This window comes from Dermacentor silvarum, chromosome 4 (genome assembly GCF_013339745.2).
Source record: "Dermacentor silvarum isolate Dsil-2018 chromosome 4, BIME_Dsil_1.4, whole genome shotgun sequence".
NCBI classification, from domain to species: domain Eukaryota; kingdom Metazoa; phylum Arthropoda; class Arachnida; order Ixodida; family Ixodidae; genus Dermacentor; species Dermacentor silvarum.
The window spans coordinates 81965247-81982448 of record NC_051157.2 but is presented as its reverse complement, the minus strand read 5'-3'; the positions used below and the strand labels follow the sequence as shown (position 1 = coordinate 81982448).

The 17202-nt window shown below is 47.8% G+C and overlaps 1 protein-coding gene across 1 annotated transcript in view; it reads right to left on the bottom strand.

Moving 5' to 3' along the window:
- LOC119450302 (acid-sensing ion channel 1C-like) overlaps positions 1 to 17202 on the bottom strand; it is a gene marked incomplete at its 5' end in the record, with an annotated part of 44281 nt that overhangs the window by 16974 nt on the left and 10105 nt on the right. The window contains 4 exons of the mRNA XM_037713725.2: positions 1568 to 1691; positions 3364 to 3468; positions 4034 to 4194; positions 6867 to 6976. Of these exons, the coding sequence (XP_037569653.2) occupies positions 1568 to 1691; positions 3364 to 3468; positions 4034 to 4194; positions 6867 to 6976 (500 nt within the window). The remainder of the gene's footprint in view (positions 1 to 1567; positions 1692 to 3363; positions 3469 to 4033; positions 4195 to 6866; positions 6977 to 17202) is intronic.

Below are 17202 nucleotides of genomic sequence, written 5' to 3'. Positions count from 1 at the left end.
CTAAACCTTATTCTCTATCTCTCCTTCTAACGTGGCGGTGCTTTGGTTTAATGAGTGAAGCGTCCGGGAAATGAAATCGCTGAATGTCGGAAGTTGGACGCAAAAGGCACTGCACGTTGAAGACACTATCCGTATGCGCTCAGCTGTGCTCAGTATGTTAGTCCTATACAGCTTTCTTAATTACAGCTGAACATGTTATTTTCAGTAGCGACATACGTCCACGAACTCATGAGTCCACTCACTCAGGCTCACTCAGAGCCACCCGGGAGTCTAAGTGAGTCGAAATGCGTCAGATCAGTCGTGAGTCCGAGTGAGCCGAGGTGAGTGTCAGTTATAACTTATAGGTCAGAGTATATACAGGTGAATCATATAGTTTGTGTGATTCTGGGTGAGCTCAAGTAAGCCTGAATCATAAGCGATTCCAATTGGCTTTGAGCCCACCATACTTCATGTCAGGCTGAGTTCACGTGACCTCTAGTAAATCTGAGTCTGCGTATCCAGGGTAGCTGAGTAAGGCCCCTCACTGCGTGTCTTATGGTATCTTCGACTGGTCGCATCCATCCCCCGAAGCAGAGTCGTGCAGATCCGGCGTTCCCCGAACTCAGAGGTAGAGGACAAGCGCGCAAGCCGAACGTGTATGACTCGCTCTCGGAGGAGGAAATGGCAGATGCGAAACCACGTGACTACTGCTAACGTCCGATGTTTCGCCTATCCAAAGCCAAACCGGTGGATGCGCCGGTGGGACGACCGTTCGTTGAGCCGCCAGCATGCTGTGGCCTCGGTTGCCTAGGCTACGGTGGACCGTCGCCAAGAACGGCGACGCTGTGCTGTGATGACGTTGCTGGAAACGCTCTCATCTCGGCGACTGCTCCGACGACAGGGCGCGGAGCGCCTCAGAGCGCTCGACGCGGGAGGAGAGCGATCGAAAAGAACCAGCCGAACGCAAAGCGCACGCCCTCTTTCAACCAGCCGAAGACAACGCTGCTCGTGAGAGCGATCTAGAGCGCTCCGAGGCGACCAGTCGAAGATACCATTAGTGATCCATGTAGTAAATCTGAGTCTGCGTATCCAGGGTAGCTGAGTAAGGCCCCTCACTGCGTATCTTAGTGATCCATGTAGTGATCATGAATCATTATAAGCCCGTGTGTCTGAGCCTGCCTGAGTCTGATTTGTGTGTGTGTGTGTGTTATCAACGTTGATAACGCGAGCGGACCGTCGCTCTGACCACTGACAAAGCGCGATAAGCGCGAAAAGGCATTATTACTTTAAAGGCAACGCTACAAAATACCGGCCCTGCTCGGCGCACTAGCAGATAGGCATCGTATAGCAAAACCCAGGGGCTTGCACGCTAAGAGCTGATCGTTTCGTTTTCTACTGATACAACGCTTTGTTGCCGAAGTTTTATCTTTCGTTTGTGCTCGTTTAAGAACGTTTTATCAGAACAGTTGTCTCGAATTACGGCGAGTATACACTCGATGACGTGCTGCTTCTGAGATAATGCTCAGTGCCTTTACTCAAGACACTGAGCACCGATCACCACGAGGCGCTTAAAGCCGTGCCCGCTTACTTTGCTCGTCGTTCCTGCACATTACGTTGGACGAGCCCGTGACATTGCGAAGCTGTGGAAGTTCCTCGCTCATGCAACCACATTTGTTGCGGATGAGAACTTGCGAGCATATCGAGAAGCACATCTAGAAAGAAAGAGGTAAAGTCGGTCAGCGACAACGATCGATCGTCGCAGCAGATTTAAGCGAAGAGGTATACGAACCACATCTGTCGTTACGCAGATGCGTATGTAAAAAGAAGAGGGAGAAAAAAAAACTCTCGTAATTCATCTATTATGTAATTTAATGTTAAGAAATAATCGATGTCCTTATCATGTACTGAAGAAGTGGCTCGTATGTTTTCAGAACGGAACCACCTGTTCCTTGTTCTTTAAAGCGGACGGACATGGCGTTCCTTTTCCGGGAACCACCTCGCTGGTTTACATTTCGTTTCTATTTTCGGCGGTGCCTGCATTTCCACGCTTCGTAGTGTTACTTTTTGCCAGTGTTAGTTTTCATCGGTTTGTCGCTGTTATCAATTTGTCACTCGGTGCAAGACTCGGTGCAAGACTTAAGGCTCATTCACACTAGGCCGACACGACACCGATTTTGGCCTGCCGACTGCTGACGACAGCGTTTTCCTTCCTTTAAACCATTGGCCACAGCGTTTTCCGTCCTGTAAACTGCTGTCGCCAACAGTCGGCAGACCAAAATCGGTGTCATGTTGGCCTAGTGTGAATGAGCCTTTAGCGTCCAAAATTACTCGAATGTTTTCGCCAATTTCACAGCCAATGAAGCGTGTCTGATAAAAGAGAGACAGATAAATGAGATGCGAAAGTCAGGAAGGTTAACCGGTAGATAGACCTCCAGTTTGCTACCCTGCACTGGGGAATAGGTAAGGGGAAACAGAAATATAAAGAATAAAAGTACACACAGAATAAGAGAAGGAGATGAAAAAAAAAAAATAACTGTGCGCGCTTCGCAAATAGTGTCATGAATTCTCGAACACTCGCGAGCGCTTTAGCGATTACTCTGGAATGTGCAACTGCAACGGGAATAGATTGGCACAAGTGACCGCGACGACCGCAGCAGGGAAATTGCGGCACGCGGCGTTCTTGTTCCAGAGCACGCCGGTAACGAGAGTATACCAGCCCGATCCATGGTTAAAAGCTGGGGTGTCCGGCACTCTCGTTATCGGCGTGCTCGGGAACAAGAGTGTCGCGATTTCTCCGCTCGGGTCATCGGTAACTCGTGCTAATATTTTTGTTTTCGTTGCGGCTGTACAGCCAGACAGGCAGAAACAGCGGACGCACTCGATCCGTAGGAATGAGTTGGACAGCCGCGCGGCGACTGTGCTCGCCGCTGTCATTGTGATTTGAGGGTTGTTTGTCCTTCTGAGCGTAAGGTCGCCCAATACATATTTTGGGGCCAGATTCACAAAGCTTTTCTTTCGTAAGTTCGCTTTGCCATTGGCTGCCGGCCGCCTTCGCTAATGATATGTCTGGCATTTGGATTGGCTAAAGTTCTTTCTTACGAAAAAGTCTAGCGTAAGAAGTTTTTGTGAATTCGGGCCTCGATTCTCAACTCGCACTTTTGACTGTGTCTGGTTCTTCACCGTCACTGAAACGTGGCAGTATGTTTTTTTTTTCTTCAATATAAACACTATAATAAAGCTCTTATGTGGCTCCTACACCATTTGAGCCACCGGCTGACAGCGGCAGCAATGTTTCCTTCGTTGCACGCTTGTCGAATAGCTACCACATGGTGTGGTTATTTATGCTTGTCCCCAATAAGAGTAACGAAAGCGTGGTATACTGACCTGCTGGAAATAAGTCTGGTCTGTTGCGACGTACTTCTGCCACATGGCAGGCCACATGGTGACGCAACGGTCTTTGTACGGGGCTGGAAGGCGCTCCATCATCCTCTGCGTCCGCGAAACCATAACTGCAGATTATTATAAGGCTGGAGAGCTTCTGAATTCAAAGTTATAAAGGGGGAGTCAGGAATTGACTGTATTTTTTCATCCCTCAGACGACTGACCTTGGTATTTAATTTTTTTTCTTTGTTTTTGCCAGAAGGCATGCAGTTCACAAAAAAGCGGACTGAATGAGGGTTTGGAAGTACAAACTTCAGGCGTCAACCGACCGTTATTGACATTCAGAGTGTGGCTGTGACCGCTCCGCCAGATAGCCTGAATTATCGCAGTCCTTTGTTCTTCGGCGGATGTGCTGGCGAGCTCGGTGTTTATTTGCGAGCTGCTGATTGCATAATGCAAGGCAGCGCGAAAACAGAGATACACGCGGGAAACGGTGACTCTGCCTGCCCGTGCCTTCATGTTCTCCCATTTGAAGCAGATTTACGATTACGCGCGTTTTCTATAGGTTTTCCTTTAGCGAGAAACTTCCTCGGCTTTTCCAGCAGCGTTTCCCCCCGCTATTTTACACGTTATATAGATGCGCCTCGATCACCGCGACGGCTACAAGGCTCACCATCTCGATGCCGATGTAGGTGGTCATGTAGGGAGACAGGTACATGCCGTCCTCGTTGGGGTCGGGGGTTACCCCGCGTCTGTGCACCATTATGATCATACCCATCTCGCTGCTGGAGCGCAGGTACTCGTCCCTCTCGATGTCCAGAACCAGAGTCAAGCCTGTAGAAAGAAATTTAAGGCATTTCAGCTCCACGTCATCAGCCCTCTGTTCTCGATGCCAGTTATGTCTTTGGCGCGTTCTCATACGTAATATATATATATATATATATATATATATATATGGTTCATTTTTAATTTTTTTTTAGAACCGCGAAATTTTTTAAAGCTTGAAATGCTTTTAGCTCCCGTTGTCGGCGACCTTTAAGGGACCTTGAGCCAAAAGCCAGAGCCGTTATCCGTGCACTTAAATTAGAACATCCGGGCATCGTTGCGAGAACAAAACGAGATCATCCGGGCAACCAGTCAAAAGTTAAGAAAATGCGGTCTCTGGCCCCCAACCATTTGTACATGACCTCATTGCATGTTTTGTTTGAAAATAGAGTAACTGGAGATGGGTTGGTGCCTCGAAAATGACGTTATGACTTGTTGGTGAACTAGTTGTTTTTGATCACCCTTAGTGCGAAAGCGCGCGCTGCGTACCGTTCTCCGAGCGTGCAGCTGCATTACGATGGTACTTTCGCATAGTTGATGCGATAATCGCGGATGCATACGGAAATGTGAAAATGAAGAACGCATGCGTGAGCGTGGCTTCTGGAGTCATAGATGGAGCAATGCTGATTACGCTGGGATCACGCGCGTACGATTATAAAACTGTTTGTGTCAGCGAGGAGCGTTGAGTTACAAAGAAGTGAAGACAATATGTGTTGAGACAACAACAACAACAGCCAACACTTTATTAAACATTAAAGCTTTGCTTATAACCGATTTCCCCATGTGCGTGCGTTGAACCGCCGCATATTTTCTTTTCTCTATTTTCGTGCGCCCTATTTGTTCTGTATATATCGCACGTGTGTAAAAATAAGTGAAGTTGAAAGTTTAGCGCTCGTGTGCGTCGCCTTATTGTCGAACTTGTAATTCGTCTTTTCGCGCTATTAGACGTTGAAATGGGTCTGGCTATACCATCTACTCGAACAATAATATTGTAGTTAGCACGGTTCATATTTTATCAAAAGGAATCGTATACTTTTCACCACAGTGAAGATTTTTACGCAGGTATAGTGCGATACTTATTAACGCAAAGGGTAAAAACAACAGCGTAAGAGGATATATACGCGCTCAATTTGCAAAAAGAACTTCTGTACACACGAGTATGCAGATGATAAAAGCTACACTTATGTACACATGAATTATGTACTCATTGACAAGAGCAGACAAATGTGCGCTTTGTAATAGTGACCAAAGATGCAACTTGTCTCTATAGTTTCTTTCTTTCTTTCTTTCTTTCTTTCTTTCTTTCTTTCTTTCTTTCTTTCTTTCTTTCTTTCTTTCTTTCACAATGGTTCTAACTTAGAGCCCAGTACCGTGAAAGTTCAAGGCACAAGTCAGTCAGTGAGTCAGTGTTTATTTATTCTCTTTTCTTTTCTTTCTTTCTTTTTTCTGTTTCAGAGGAATTACCAGGGCTTTTGCAAAGCATTTGTTTGCCACTTAAAAAAAGCTTTACATCAGGAGCTCGTATCCAAATACATGGGAACGGAGAAATCGTTTCTGTCGGTAACTACTACACTAATTTTATGAGGTTTGTTGCATTTAAATGTACACGTTAAAACCTATGGACTGTAGGGAGTAGGTTATCGATTTAGGCCATCAAAGTTTAACAGAAAATATTGAATATCGTAACATTTAAGAAAAGTGAACATTCAACTTTACATCTGTAACTCAGTAATAAAAAAAACGATACAATTGTGCAAATTTTACCTATTGAAACATCCAAAGCGGACAAAATCGATGTATTATGTACACCGCTCTGAAGTATATCACTAGTTCGTGAGCAGGGATTTTGCAAAACTCTCGTGAGCATTGTAACGATTTCAAGTAAAGTGTAAACTTATATATCAGATTTGTTCGCTTTAGCCACTCTAACAAATGCAGTTTGCAGAACTGCGATACCTGTCTTTGGTGCAGAGATTTGTAAACTCTGTGCTTTAATTTTTTTTTTTTTAGCTTACCGATTTTCGACAATTTTGTTTAAACAAAATGGAGGCTTGAAATAAAAATTCTGCTTGCTGCGTTCGGAAGAATTAGGCCTTCTCTTCTTAAATACAACAAATTTAATTCAAGTCTATTGAGCAGTTCTGTAATTATAGCTAGCATTTAAGCGTCTTACGCTTACTTGAATAGGCGCGGAACCGTGGTTGGCGAGGAGGTAGAACTTGCACTTGACCAGCAACTATTTTCCGTCTGAAGAACCTACCTTTAGCCCACAAGCCTTTCATCGATCGGTTTTGAGAGATATATCTTACTTAACCTTTCAAACAACGTAAGCGGCGCGATTATTACAAGTTTGCTCACGGACGGATGTTTTCAGTCGGCCGTGTTGGTTTCTTGTTTATTCGTGCAGCAGGCGCTTTCTCACTCAAAAGTTTGTTATGCGTATACAATACCTTCAGGGCCCTTTGCCCCTTTCATTGTTCAGTAGGACACGATCTTTGCTGTAGGAAAGAGAGGAAATGAGGGAGGCTCCTTCGATTGTAGCGCTACGTTGCAATGAGCATCGGCAGCAAACACCAGCCATGAGACACCTTGTCTGTAATTTTTTTTTTTTAGACTAGTCATTTCCTTCTCCAACTGTGCAGCCGTAACGATGACGTATCGTCAAGGCAGGTTTTACTCACCGTCGACAGGCAAGTTGCTTGCTTGATAGGAGATCTTCGAGGCGTTGTAGTTTGAGCAGAAGATGCAGTAGCACAGACCGAAGGTGGGATTCGTGCTGGGTTCGTACATGCTACAAGGCAAGGGCGCGAAAAGCAAGGCTCTGTTATGATAGCGCTGTCGACACATGAGCTTTGACAAACATCAGTGAGGACGAGAAACCCGTCATGGCTAGACGCGCTGATCCGTAACGTATAACGCGCTGCTTCATCTATGGCCTAATGGGATCTGCCATAACTGTTTTTTTTTTTTTCCCTGTTCGCGTTTAGGTTCCTCGCCTGTGATACGGATCACAATGTTCAGCTTGCCTAAAGCACACACATGAAAAGTTTTTGGTCATAACAGGCATAATATTTGATCAAACAGCCATTGTTCAATCTTTCACTGATGGCTCTAACTTATAGCCCAGTACCGTGAAAGTTGAAGGTACAAATATAGCTAAGCCGTGCACAATACCAAAGCACGTACGTCTGGCCAAAGTTTCTGAAACAAGAGACTAACATATGTCCCACGCACACTCTCTTATACAATATTTGCACACTATGGAGATAGCCGCAAGAACACCTGGTACTCTTAAGATGAAATTACATACATATATAAATATTGTGAGCATAATACTTACGCTTCATCTTCTCATCTGTACATACTCATCATCACGACTTGAGACCACCGTTGTGGAGCTTTGGCTCGGCACAATAAAGAAGAAACTTGCGACCTAACCGTTGTCTCACTATATATATATATATATTGTCACGTGCCTTGAGAGAGAACTGACGGCGCGACGTTTATTGAGGGTAGCAGGCTCCTGAAAAACATGGCGCTGGGACCGGGCTATCGAGCGGGCGGAGTAGCACGCGCACCTCTTCTTGTCCGTGCCTGCCTCTTAGCACTGTACCCACTACTGCTGGTGGCAATATATATCATTTTTTTTTCTGGGGTTTTACGTGCCAAAACCGCGATCTGATTATGAGCAAAGCCGTAGTGGCGGGAACTCTGGATCAGTTTTGACCACCCGGGCTTCTTTAACGTCCACTCAATGCATGTAACAAAAGTGTCATTGCATTCCGCCTCCATCGGAATGCGGCCGCCCCGGCTGGGATCGACCCCGCGACCTCGAGTTCGACAAAGCAGCGCCATAGCCGCTGAACTACTGTGGCGGGTAAACGTACTGACTACACCAAAAAAATATATATTATTTCTGGTATTTGCAAAGTGCGCTCCAAATCCAAATAGTATAGGTCCTACGCGAGGGGTATCAACAAGCTTTTATCATTTGGTGTAATTATTAGAGCTACGTGAATGTATTTTCGCCAGGATAATTGTTGAGGTCTGTGTACCTAATAGCGTAATTACCGTGCTAACATGTCTTTTACTTTTTTTTTTTTTTGCATGTGGTGGTAGAAGTTAGTGTCCAGGAGGATGGATGAGCCCTGAGGCTCGCAGTGATCTAAAGTTTCGACATTTTAATGGCTGTAACGCCCGGCAAAGTTTATCATGAAATGAAGACTGTCTATGGTGATGATTGTATATCATATGCCGCTCTTGTGAGGTGGAAACTAAATATCTAAAGTGGTCACATATCTCTCAGTGAGGAGCCTAGAGTTGTACGACCCTCTTTCACTGATGGTGCGGCCACAGTGAAGAAAGTGAAAGTTTTCATTCTGCAAGATCGACGAGTCACCATTCAAACGAAAATGCAAGAAGCATGTTTAAGCTACGGTAGCGTGTGGAATATAATTCACGACAAACTGCATAAGTCTAAGATGACTGCACGTTGGGCAGCTCGACAGCTAACTTCTTTTCACAGCAAACACGATGCGACCTGTCAAGGCAGATGTTAACTCTTTTGGAGCACGACGAAGATGACTCGCTTAGTAGTTTGGTAACTATGGACGAATGTTGGATCTACATCTATGATTCAGAGACTTAAGATATGACACTATGATTCTCCTCCGCCTAAAAATGTCAATTGGTGCGAATGTCTGTTGTCAGGTCATGACAAGGTAAGGACATGTTGTCGATGTTCTGGGATTGTCGTGGAGTAATCGTGACAGACAACCTCAATAAAGGTTTGACTATCAACAGCAAATATTACTGCACACTATTACGTGCACGTTACTACATGCTGTGAAGCAAAAACCACGTGATATATGCTCTGCAAAGGTGTCCGTCATCTCGCTGATAATGCAGCCGTGCACTCATCTCAGTCTGCTGTTCTGGAAGCAAAACAATGTGGCTATATGAAATATTTCCCCATGAACCTTATTCTCCCGACCTCGCACCGAGTGAATATTGTTCCAAAAGTTGAAAATTTAGTGCGAAGTCGGCGATTTGATGATACAGATGAATTCATTCAAGAGGTCGAACTGTGGTTTTCCGTGTTGTATCATATTATAGAACTCTAACAATGAAGGTCTACGGAGGTCTTAGAAACGCTTAGAGGAAATGTGTGAATTTGAATTATGACTACGCCAAGAAGTCTTAATAACTACAAAGTAAAATAAAACTTTTCGTAACTTTATTTCTTGGCGATGATCAGAACTTTTTGATACCCCTCGTTTGTCTACACTGCCATCTTTCGTACTTACGTCTGCTTCGCCCGCGCTGCTGCGCAGAATATAGCCGCTCGCATATTCAGCTGCAGTTGCCGCGCACGGTTTTTGCTGTTGCTGTGATAAACGCGTGGGGATGATGCATTTCGTGCAGGTGCCTCATTTCGATGGAGATACCCGTGGAAAATCAAGGGACGTCAAGGGCACATCAGGCAACGACAAATTGTCAGGATTAGTTGGAAGCGCAAACTGTAAGCGGTCTTCCATATTCTGTATGTTGATTTCGAAACCAGAGTTTCGCACGCACCTCCCGTTTGCTTGAACCACTGCTTCACTATGCTTTCTTCTCGCCTACTATAACCGCGGCCAACACTTTCGCACAAAGGACGTATCATCGTTGTAACGCGCAGTGCTGGGCAGTGAACTATAGCACTGGTGGGTCCGCTGCAGGAATTTACAAGATTACATTATCTTAGGTGGTGCGCAAAGCTGCTCTCCTTCTACGTGGCATATATAGGCAAAGACACTTCAACGGCACGTAAGTGAAACCGAGTACGCGTGCATGCTTCACATCAGCCGCCACTGCCGCCGCCGGAATTCTTCGCAAGACCCGCCATCTGCGCAGAATACGCAAAAGTTGAATGAAACGGCCATCTCTTGGCCTTCCACACATCTGGAGGTCTCCTAGCCGGACGGCCGCATGCCTCTGCCTCCTCACCCACCGTCAGCGACGCACGCGGCATAACTGCACTGAAGGCAAGAAGGCGGGGCCCGGATGGCGAGAAAAGAAAGAAAGAAAGAAAGAAAGAAAGAAAGAAAGAAAGAAAGAAAGAAAGAAAGAAAGAAAGAAAGAAAGAACGGCCCAGTGCCGCTGAGCACTCAAAAGTTCCTATTCTTCAATTTTCTACCTCAGAGCAATGGGTGGTAGCCCGGTAGAATCTTCAGATGATATCAATCTCTACCACATTCTTCTCTTTTTCTTTTTACGTTTTTTACGCTTTTATAACTAGCATCTCTTTGCGACGAGTACCGTCTGATATTCGCGATCACGTGTTATGAAGCGTTCTGAAGAATTCGGTTCGCTGGAGGTTGTCTCTGCCTACAGAGCCCGACGTTTTACTTCACGGACGGGTAAAGAAAAGGGAATACTCAGTATAGTTGAAATACACCGAGATACTCGGCATAGACGCTGGAATTCTCAAAGTCGTACAAATAAGCGACTGCCTGAAAAGCGCGTGATGGAAAGGTAGCCTAGTTCAAAGGACCTGGTGTGAAAGCGCTTCTCGGAAAACGTGTTCCTTGTGTCCCCCCCCCCCTCCCCTTCCCCCCAATTTGATGCCAAAAAATAAAGACCTTCAAAGGACTATAGCAGCGTCCGATAAAGGAACAGCGGGATACGATGTTGCATGGGCACAAGAAGCTCTCTTGAAAAGATGCCGCTCCTTGCAAGGATCCCATTCTTCGCAACATAACATTAAAGCATATACATATAGCTTTAACTCGGGGGGCGTGTGACAAGAGGCGAATCCCTTTGAAAACGAGCGCGACTTGGTCATCGCTACTTGCTTGTAATTAGACTTGCAAGCTCAGTGTATTACAACTCTGGCTCGGGTTTCGCCACTTCCGCACGCAGCTCGCACCGCCTCCAGAGATTCTAGCGGCGCTTAAGAGTTACTGTAGAGGCTCCCTTTAGGGAGCCTATATATAAAAAGAGCCTATACAGCAACTCTACTTGTAATCATCACACATCGCCATCTTCCGGACTGGCATTAACGCAGCTTTCTTTCCTTCTTTCTTTCTCTCTTTCTTTCTTTCCTTCTTTCTTTCTTTCTTTCTTTCTTTCTGTACAGTTCTCACAAACCGGCCGCGCCAACTGACAGCTGACTGGTGACAACTTAAGCGAGGCGCCGCTCGAGCCGATGCCGATGGGCGAAAGGAATAGCTTTGGAGTCGAATGAGCATAGAATCGTTTAGTTATTGCGGTCATGGCAGCTGTTTCAGTTTCGTCCGCGTGAGCGCCGAGGGCGCGTACGTGCTGACACCCGATTCGCACCGCGGAAAGCTGTCGTTATCTGACGTTGCCTCACTTTTCCTCGTCCTCGGTCGTCGTGTCGCCTGATGCAATTTCGCTGTTCTTCCGTTGGCCAGCTGTGACTCAAACGACCCCTTCTAGTCCGCAGGTCATGGCCTTCATCGGGAGCGTTCTGACTGCTGTGATCTTGGGCGCCGCTAATCGCCTCATCACGATAGCGCGTGTTGCACATTTTCCGCGTCTAGCTCTATCGGCGTTAGCGTTAGCTACGTGTCCTCTGTAACTTTCGGTGGGTGGGGCAGGCTTTAGCCGCTACCGGCCTCCCATATACCGACCTCCCCCCGCTCCCGTCCTCCTCCTCCTCTACTACCTTTCCTTCGGTCGCTTCCGTAATTCGACTCTCCACGCTCCTGTATAGCGTTGCCACAATTGCGACGCTCAGCGCTCGCGCGACGGGTGCTATGACTATGAGCGCAATCTTCGTTTTAACTTGTTCTTGTTTCAAGGGACTGACGTTATAAGCGCAAAATGACGAGCTTGTGAGACGGGCGTAAACACAAAAAGCGCTCCGTCGCGTGTGTTCCACGTTCATGCGTGTTTTCAGTGATCATTTCGCGGTCTTAAGAATATGGGCCCATATTCGCAAAATGCTCTTACGCATGAATATTTTGTAGGAGAAAAATTCAGCCAATCCTGATTCTGGACGTATTATAAGTGAAAGCAGCCAGCCGACAAAAAAAAAAGTGCACTTACGAACGAGGCACTTTGTGAATACGCCCTCCGGTCTGTTGGAAGTTCGGCCAGAGGACGCGTTACGCGCCATAAAGACGACGGCCGCGAGCACCTCGCGAAATTCAATGGTTCATAGTTCGCTCATACGCACATCATCATCATCATCATCCTATATTCATGTCCACTGCAGGACGAAGGCCTCTCCCTGCGATCTCCAGTTACCCCTGTCTTGGCACTAGCTGATTGCAACTTACGCCTGCAAATTTCCTAACTTCATCAGCCCACCTAGTTTTCTGCCGTCCTCGACTGCGCTTCCCTTCTCTTGGTATCCATTCTGTGACTCTAATGGTGCACCGGTTATCCATCCTACGCATTACATGGCCTGCCCAGCTCCACTTTTTCCGCTTAATGTCAACTAGAATATCGGCTATCCCTGTTTTTTGATCCACACCGCTCTCTTCCTGTTTATTAACGTTAGGCCTAACATAACAAAGAAAGAAAGAAAGTAAGAAAGAAAACACAAGACAAGGTGTGGACAAGTCGCTGCAGAGAACAAAAATTGAGCCGTATTTGCCGTTTGACTAGGCCGTCTAATATAATGCTTCCGGAAATAGAATACGAAAAGAAACATAAAACGAAGTACATTGACTGCATTGGCAATGTAGTGTATCAAATTTTCTTGACGTGCGGAAAGTTTTATGTTAGACACACGGGCCACTGAGCCAACGATAGATTGAGGGAGCTTGACTACAATGTAAAACCCGCACTAGAAGGATGGCTAGGTGTCCACTGTACAGGTCGTGTTATTGCTCGCCACTGTTTAATACGTGCACTGCTGTGGGCACGCAAAGGGATCGCCTAACACGTGGAATAATTTAAGCGGAGAAAATTTCGCATTTGGGCAATACCTGTGTGAGAAACCCGTAGATAGCCTTATCGTCAAATAAGTTCAATTACGAGTACATAAGAAGAAATTATCGGCAGATATGAGATGCCATGGACAGATTTGGGGTTATTTTTTAACGGCACCCACTGAGCTTCAACAACGTCACTCCTTCACCAGAACAGGAATTGGACTCTCTGGTGCAGTATTCGGCCGCTACCTCCTTAATGACTCCAACAATCATACGCATAACCTCAACGTTATTTGAGAGAAAGATAGGGGTTATAGATTATTTACAATCATGCAGAGAGGTCGGCCTGAACTAGCTTGCTGTGGCCTGATACTGCGGAACGGGAAACGAAAGCAGTGGCGATTGATGATCATGAAGAGAAGGAAGTGTGCATATAGGGGTCCACTATACGTTGCGGCATCTATACCGGGTGTTCAAAATTAGGTTTTATGGTTTTCTTAAAATTAGGCACTGGGAGGCACGCGAAGACCACCTGTGCAAATAAGTTATGTGACCAGGGGGACACAAAGTGAGATGATAATTATCTCTGTCAGCAGCCGAATTAACTAAAATTGAATAATTGTCCTTTTATTGACTGCAGTAAGTGTGTATGTTTGTATTCAAAAGTTAGAGGCAGTCATGTTTCTACACAGTTTCACTTGGAAGAATTATCCTAGCATGTCTGTGCTCCGAGATATCCGACTCCAAATTTTAATTGTCGCTCGCATGATTGCGCATGCAAGAGAGTGAGGATCGGCGCAAAGCTCCACCCTGATGTGACGCGGCTGTTGCTTGTGGCGTTAAGTCTGACAACAGGGCAGAGGCATATAGGCGAAGATGAGAACTGTTCCCCTTCCCCTTTTGACTGGCGAAATCGAGATATGACAGCGCGGGTTTGTATTTACCTTGTACCACTACCTGTGCAACTGCTACATGGTGTGCCACCTGGTGTATTAATACGCAACTGCAATAAATGTGTGCACGTACCGACGCTATGCGGCGCGCATCTCACATCGCGTGACAAGTGGCACGCTACGATGCTAATGAAGATGGTAATGATGACGATGAGCATTTATTGGCATCCCCTTTGAAACAAAGCGGTGACAAACAGTCACCTAGCCAGCTAACGATGATGATGATCATTTATTGACATCTCCTTTGAGACGCGGCTGGGACATAGTCACCTAGCCAGCTTGATTTCATCAGGGCCGTATAACGTAAAACTATTCCACTTCGTTTTAACAGCGGAGCTGTTTAAGCTCTTGGTTAGGCCGCGTAGTGCGAGCAAGAAACTGCGCCTGGCGATGACGGCACCGCGCGTTGCCTATCAATGGCCACCTCGCGGATCGGCGTGTGCTTCGCCTCCTCTCCGTGCCGTGTACATGTTGGCTTGACATGGGACGTTAAGGAGAGGGAAGGAAAGAATGCGCGCGGCGCGCGCTATGTTCGGAAGAGAGAAAGATAAAATGAGAGCGAGAGAGAGAGAGAGAGAGAAATTGGAGCAGCACTAACGAGGCAACGCGCAGAGCAGCTGCCGACGCCGTACGCGTTTCCCCGCGTTCGCGCCAAAGGCGCGCGGTGTCCGTGAGGGAGCCTACATGCAAGCTCAGCGCTTGCATGTTGGCTCCCTAGTCCGTGACTGCAGCCGGCGCCTCTGGCGGCGGCTCGGCAGGTTTCGACCAGCCACGCACCGGTAAGTGTGGAGGCGCAGCTTGGCCGTGACGTCACCGGGGAGATTAAGCTTAGAGCCGCCGCGACGGCGGCCCAACTTTCGTTGACTCTGTGGCGAGTACATGTAGTCTTGACATGGGACGACCAAAGAAGATCCGGACACCCCAAAAAGAAGCCGCACATCTAGAAGCGCGTCGCGCGGCCAAGCGAGAATCTGCGCGTCGGTGGCGAGCCAATTCGGAATACCGTGCGCAGCACTTACCATTTCCTAGCAAAACTTAGCCAAGCCTAGTAAAACCTGGAAGAAGCTAGGTCGATCACCAGCTCCGCTGTTTACTCCAGCCTTGCACCACTATATAGTGCAAGCTGCCCACTTTTTACAGCGTAAGCTATTATGGGCTCATTCCAATAGCCGTTTCGGGTCGCGATGATGCCGCCGCCGACGGCGTCCGCCGCCGTAACCGATATCGCCGGAAATGCGAAAAAAAGTACCAGATTCCCGCCGGGAACGAACCCGCGCCCGCTGCGTGGGAGCCAGATACTCTACCACTGAGCGACGCAAGCGCTTGCTATCGGGCAGCGGAAAATGCCCTATAAGGCAAGCGCACAGGGGCAGACGACCCGGGCCTCCGCCAGTATAGTGGCGCCATCTAGGTAAGGTGCCTGCAAACGCAGCGTGCGCAGGCGCAGACGACGAGATTCGATTAAGACGAGGCGCGCAATCAACGCGATCCCGAGCTGCCCGAGCTGCCGAGTTAAGGTGCCTAGTTAAGGTCCCTTAACTTTTAGTTAAGGTGCCTGCAAACACAGCGTGCCCGACATGTAAATTGCAGTTGTAAGTCTTGATCGGGCTCAGCTGACTGCTGTGCAGAGAGCATTACAAGCCGCAGCTCGCCACCGACGCCGGGTGGGCAGTTCAGATCGTTCTCGTCAAAACGAGACGAACAGACTGCCGTGAAGACCCTGTTGTGCGTGGTGCCCAAATTAGAGCTACTCTTGAGCCGCTCCACCTGCTTACGCTACGACTGTGCTGCGTGTGCCGCGCAGGCCTGTGACTTTTCTTTCTAGAATTTTTGTGTACATCTCCTTAAACTTCTATTAACAGCGAAGCTGTTCTAGCTAACCGTAAAAAGTACCACCTGCTGCTGCAGAACCTCGCCGAGCTACGACGTTACTGCGTTGCCTAGCAACCACCTCGCGGAGCGGCGTGTGCCTCGCCTCTTCTCCGTGCACTGCACATGTTGCCTTGACATGGGACGTTAAGGAGGGGGAATGAGAGCATGCTCGGGAGAGGGAAAGAGACAATGAGTGCGAGCTGGAGAGAGAAAGAAATTGTAGCAGCACCAACGAGGCAACGCGCAGAGCTGATGCCGACGCCGCCCGCGCTGCCTAGCCGCGCATGCGCCGAAGCAGTAGCCATGACGTCACCTCGCGTTGCCTAGTAACCGCCGGCGCAGGTGCGCGCTCACTTCGCCCGACACAGACACGGCTCCGCCGAGCACCCGCCAGTTGCGCGCTACTGCGCATGCGCTGTGGCGTCATCCCGGCGTGTCGTCTGCTGCGCGCCGTCAGTACACTGTGCAATGTGCATAGCTTTCGCCCAGTGTGCATGCGCTTGGCCTCGGAGTTTGTGATAAAAGGGGCTGCGCCTAGTCGTGTTACAATGGCTAGAATGGGGAAGTGTGTTGAACGCGCCGGCTCACGCGTGGCGAGGTGGCGCTGCCACACGCTTGCGCGTCGATGGTAGAATGTAGCTTGCGTTAGCCGATTTACTCCCGCTGACACCTTATCGAACGCAAAGCAAGGAAATTCCCAGTGGTCGGTCGGCAGCACATTTTATTTTTGGCACACTGTTTGCGAACAACTCATTTTTAAAGAGTGGCTCAAAATCCGTTTAAAACAAACCATTCTCAGTCATCGATGATGTTTTGCTACGCGACGCACCTGAGCTGGTGCTTTTTTTTTTCTCACGAGAAAAAAAAATAGATTGTTCACAAACACTTCAAACACAACGTTGTCAGCCTTATGTTATTCTCTGCTTAGTGACGCGCCTGAACTTCAGGTGCTTCCTACTTTTCACGGGAAGACGCTCTCTCTTTGTTGAGTGCCATCGTGTAGCAGTGCAAACGGTTGACCAAAAAAAATTACACCATCTTCCCGTAGGGGAACCCTGAGTAGTATGCGAAGCAGCCATGGGGTCGACCACGGCGCTGACACTGGCGTTGACGCTGGCGCTGTCCGTGGCACTCATCGCGGCGTTGCGTAGGTAAGATTTCCGACGCTGCTCGACGAGTAATGGCTGATCTCGTCGAAAACCTCCGAGCCGCCCCCAGAGGCACCGGCAACAGTCACCAACGCCACGCGCGTTCGGTGCGAACGCGGGTAAAGCGCCGACGGCGTCGACAACAGTTCTGCGCGT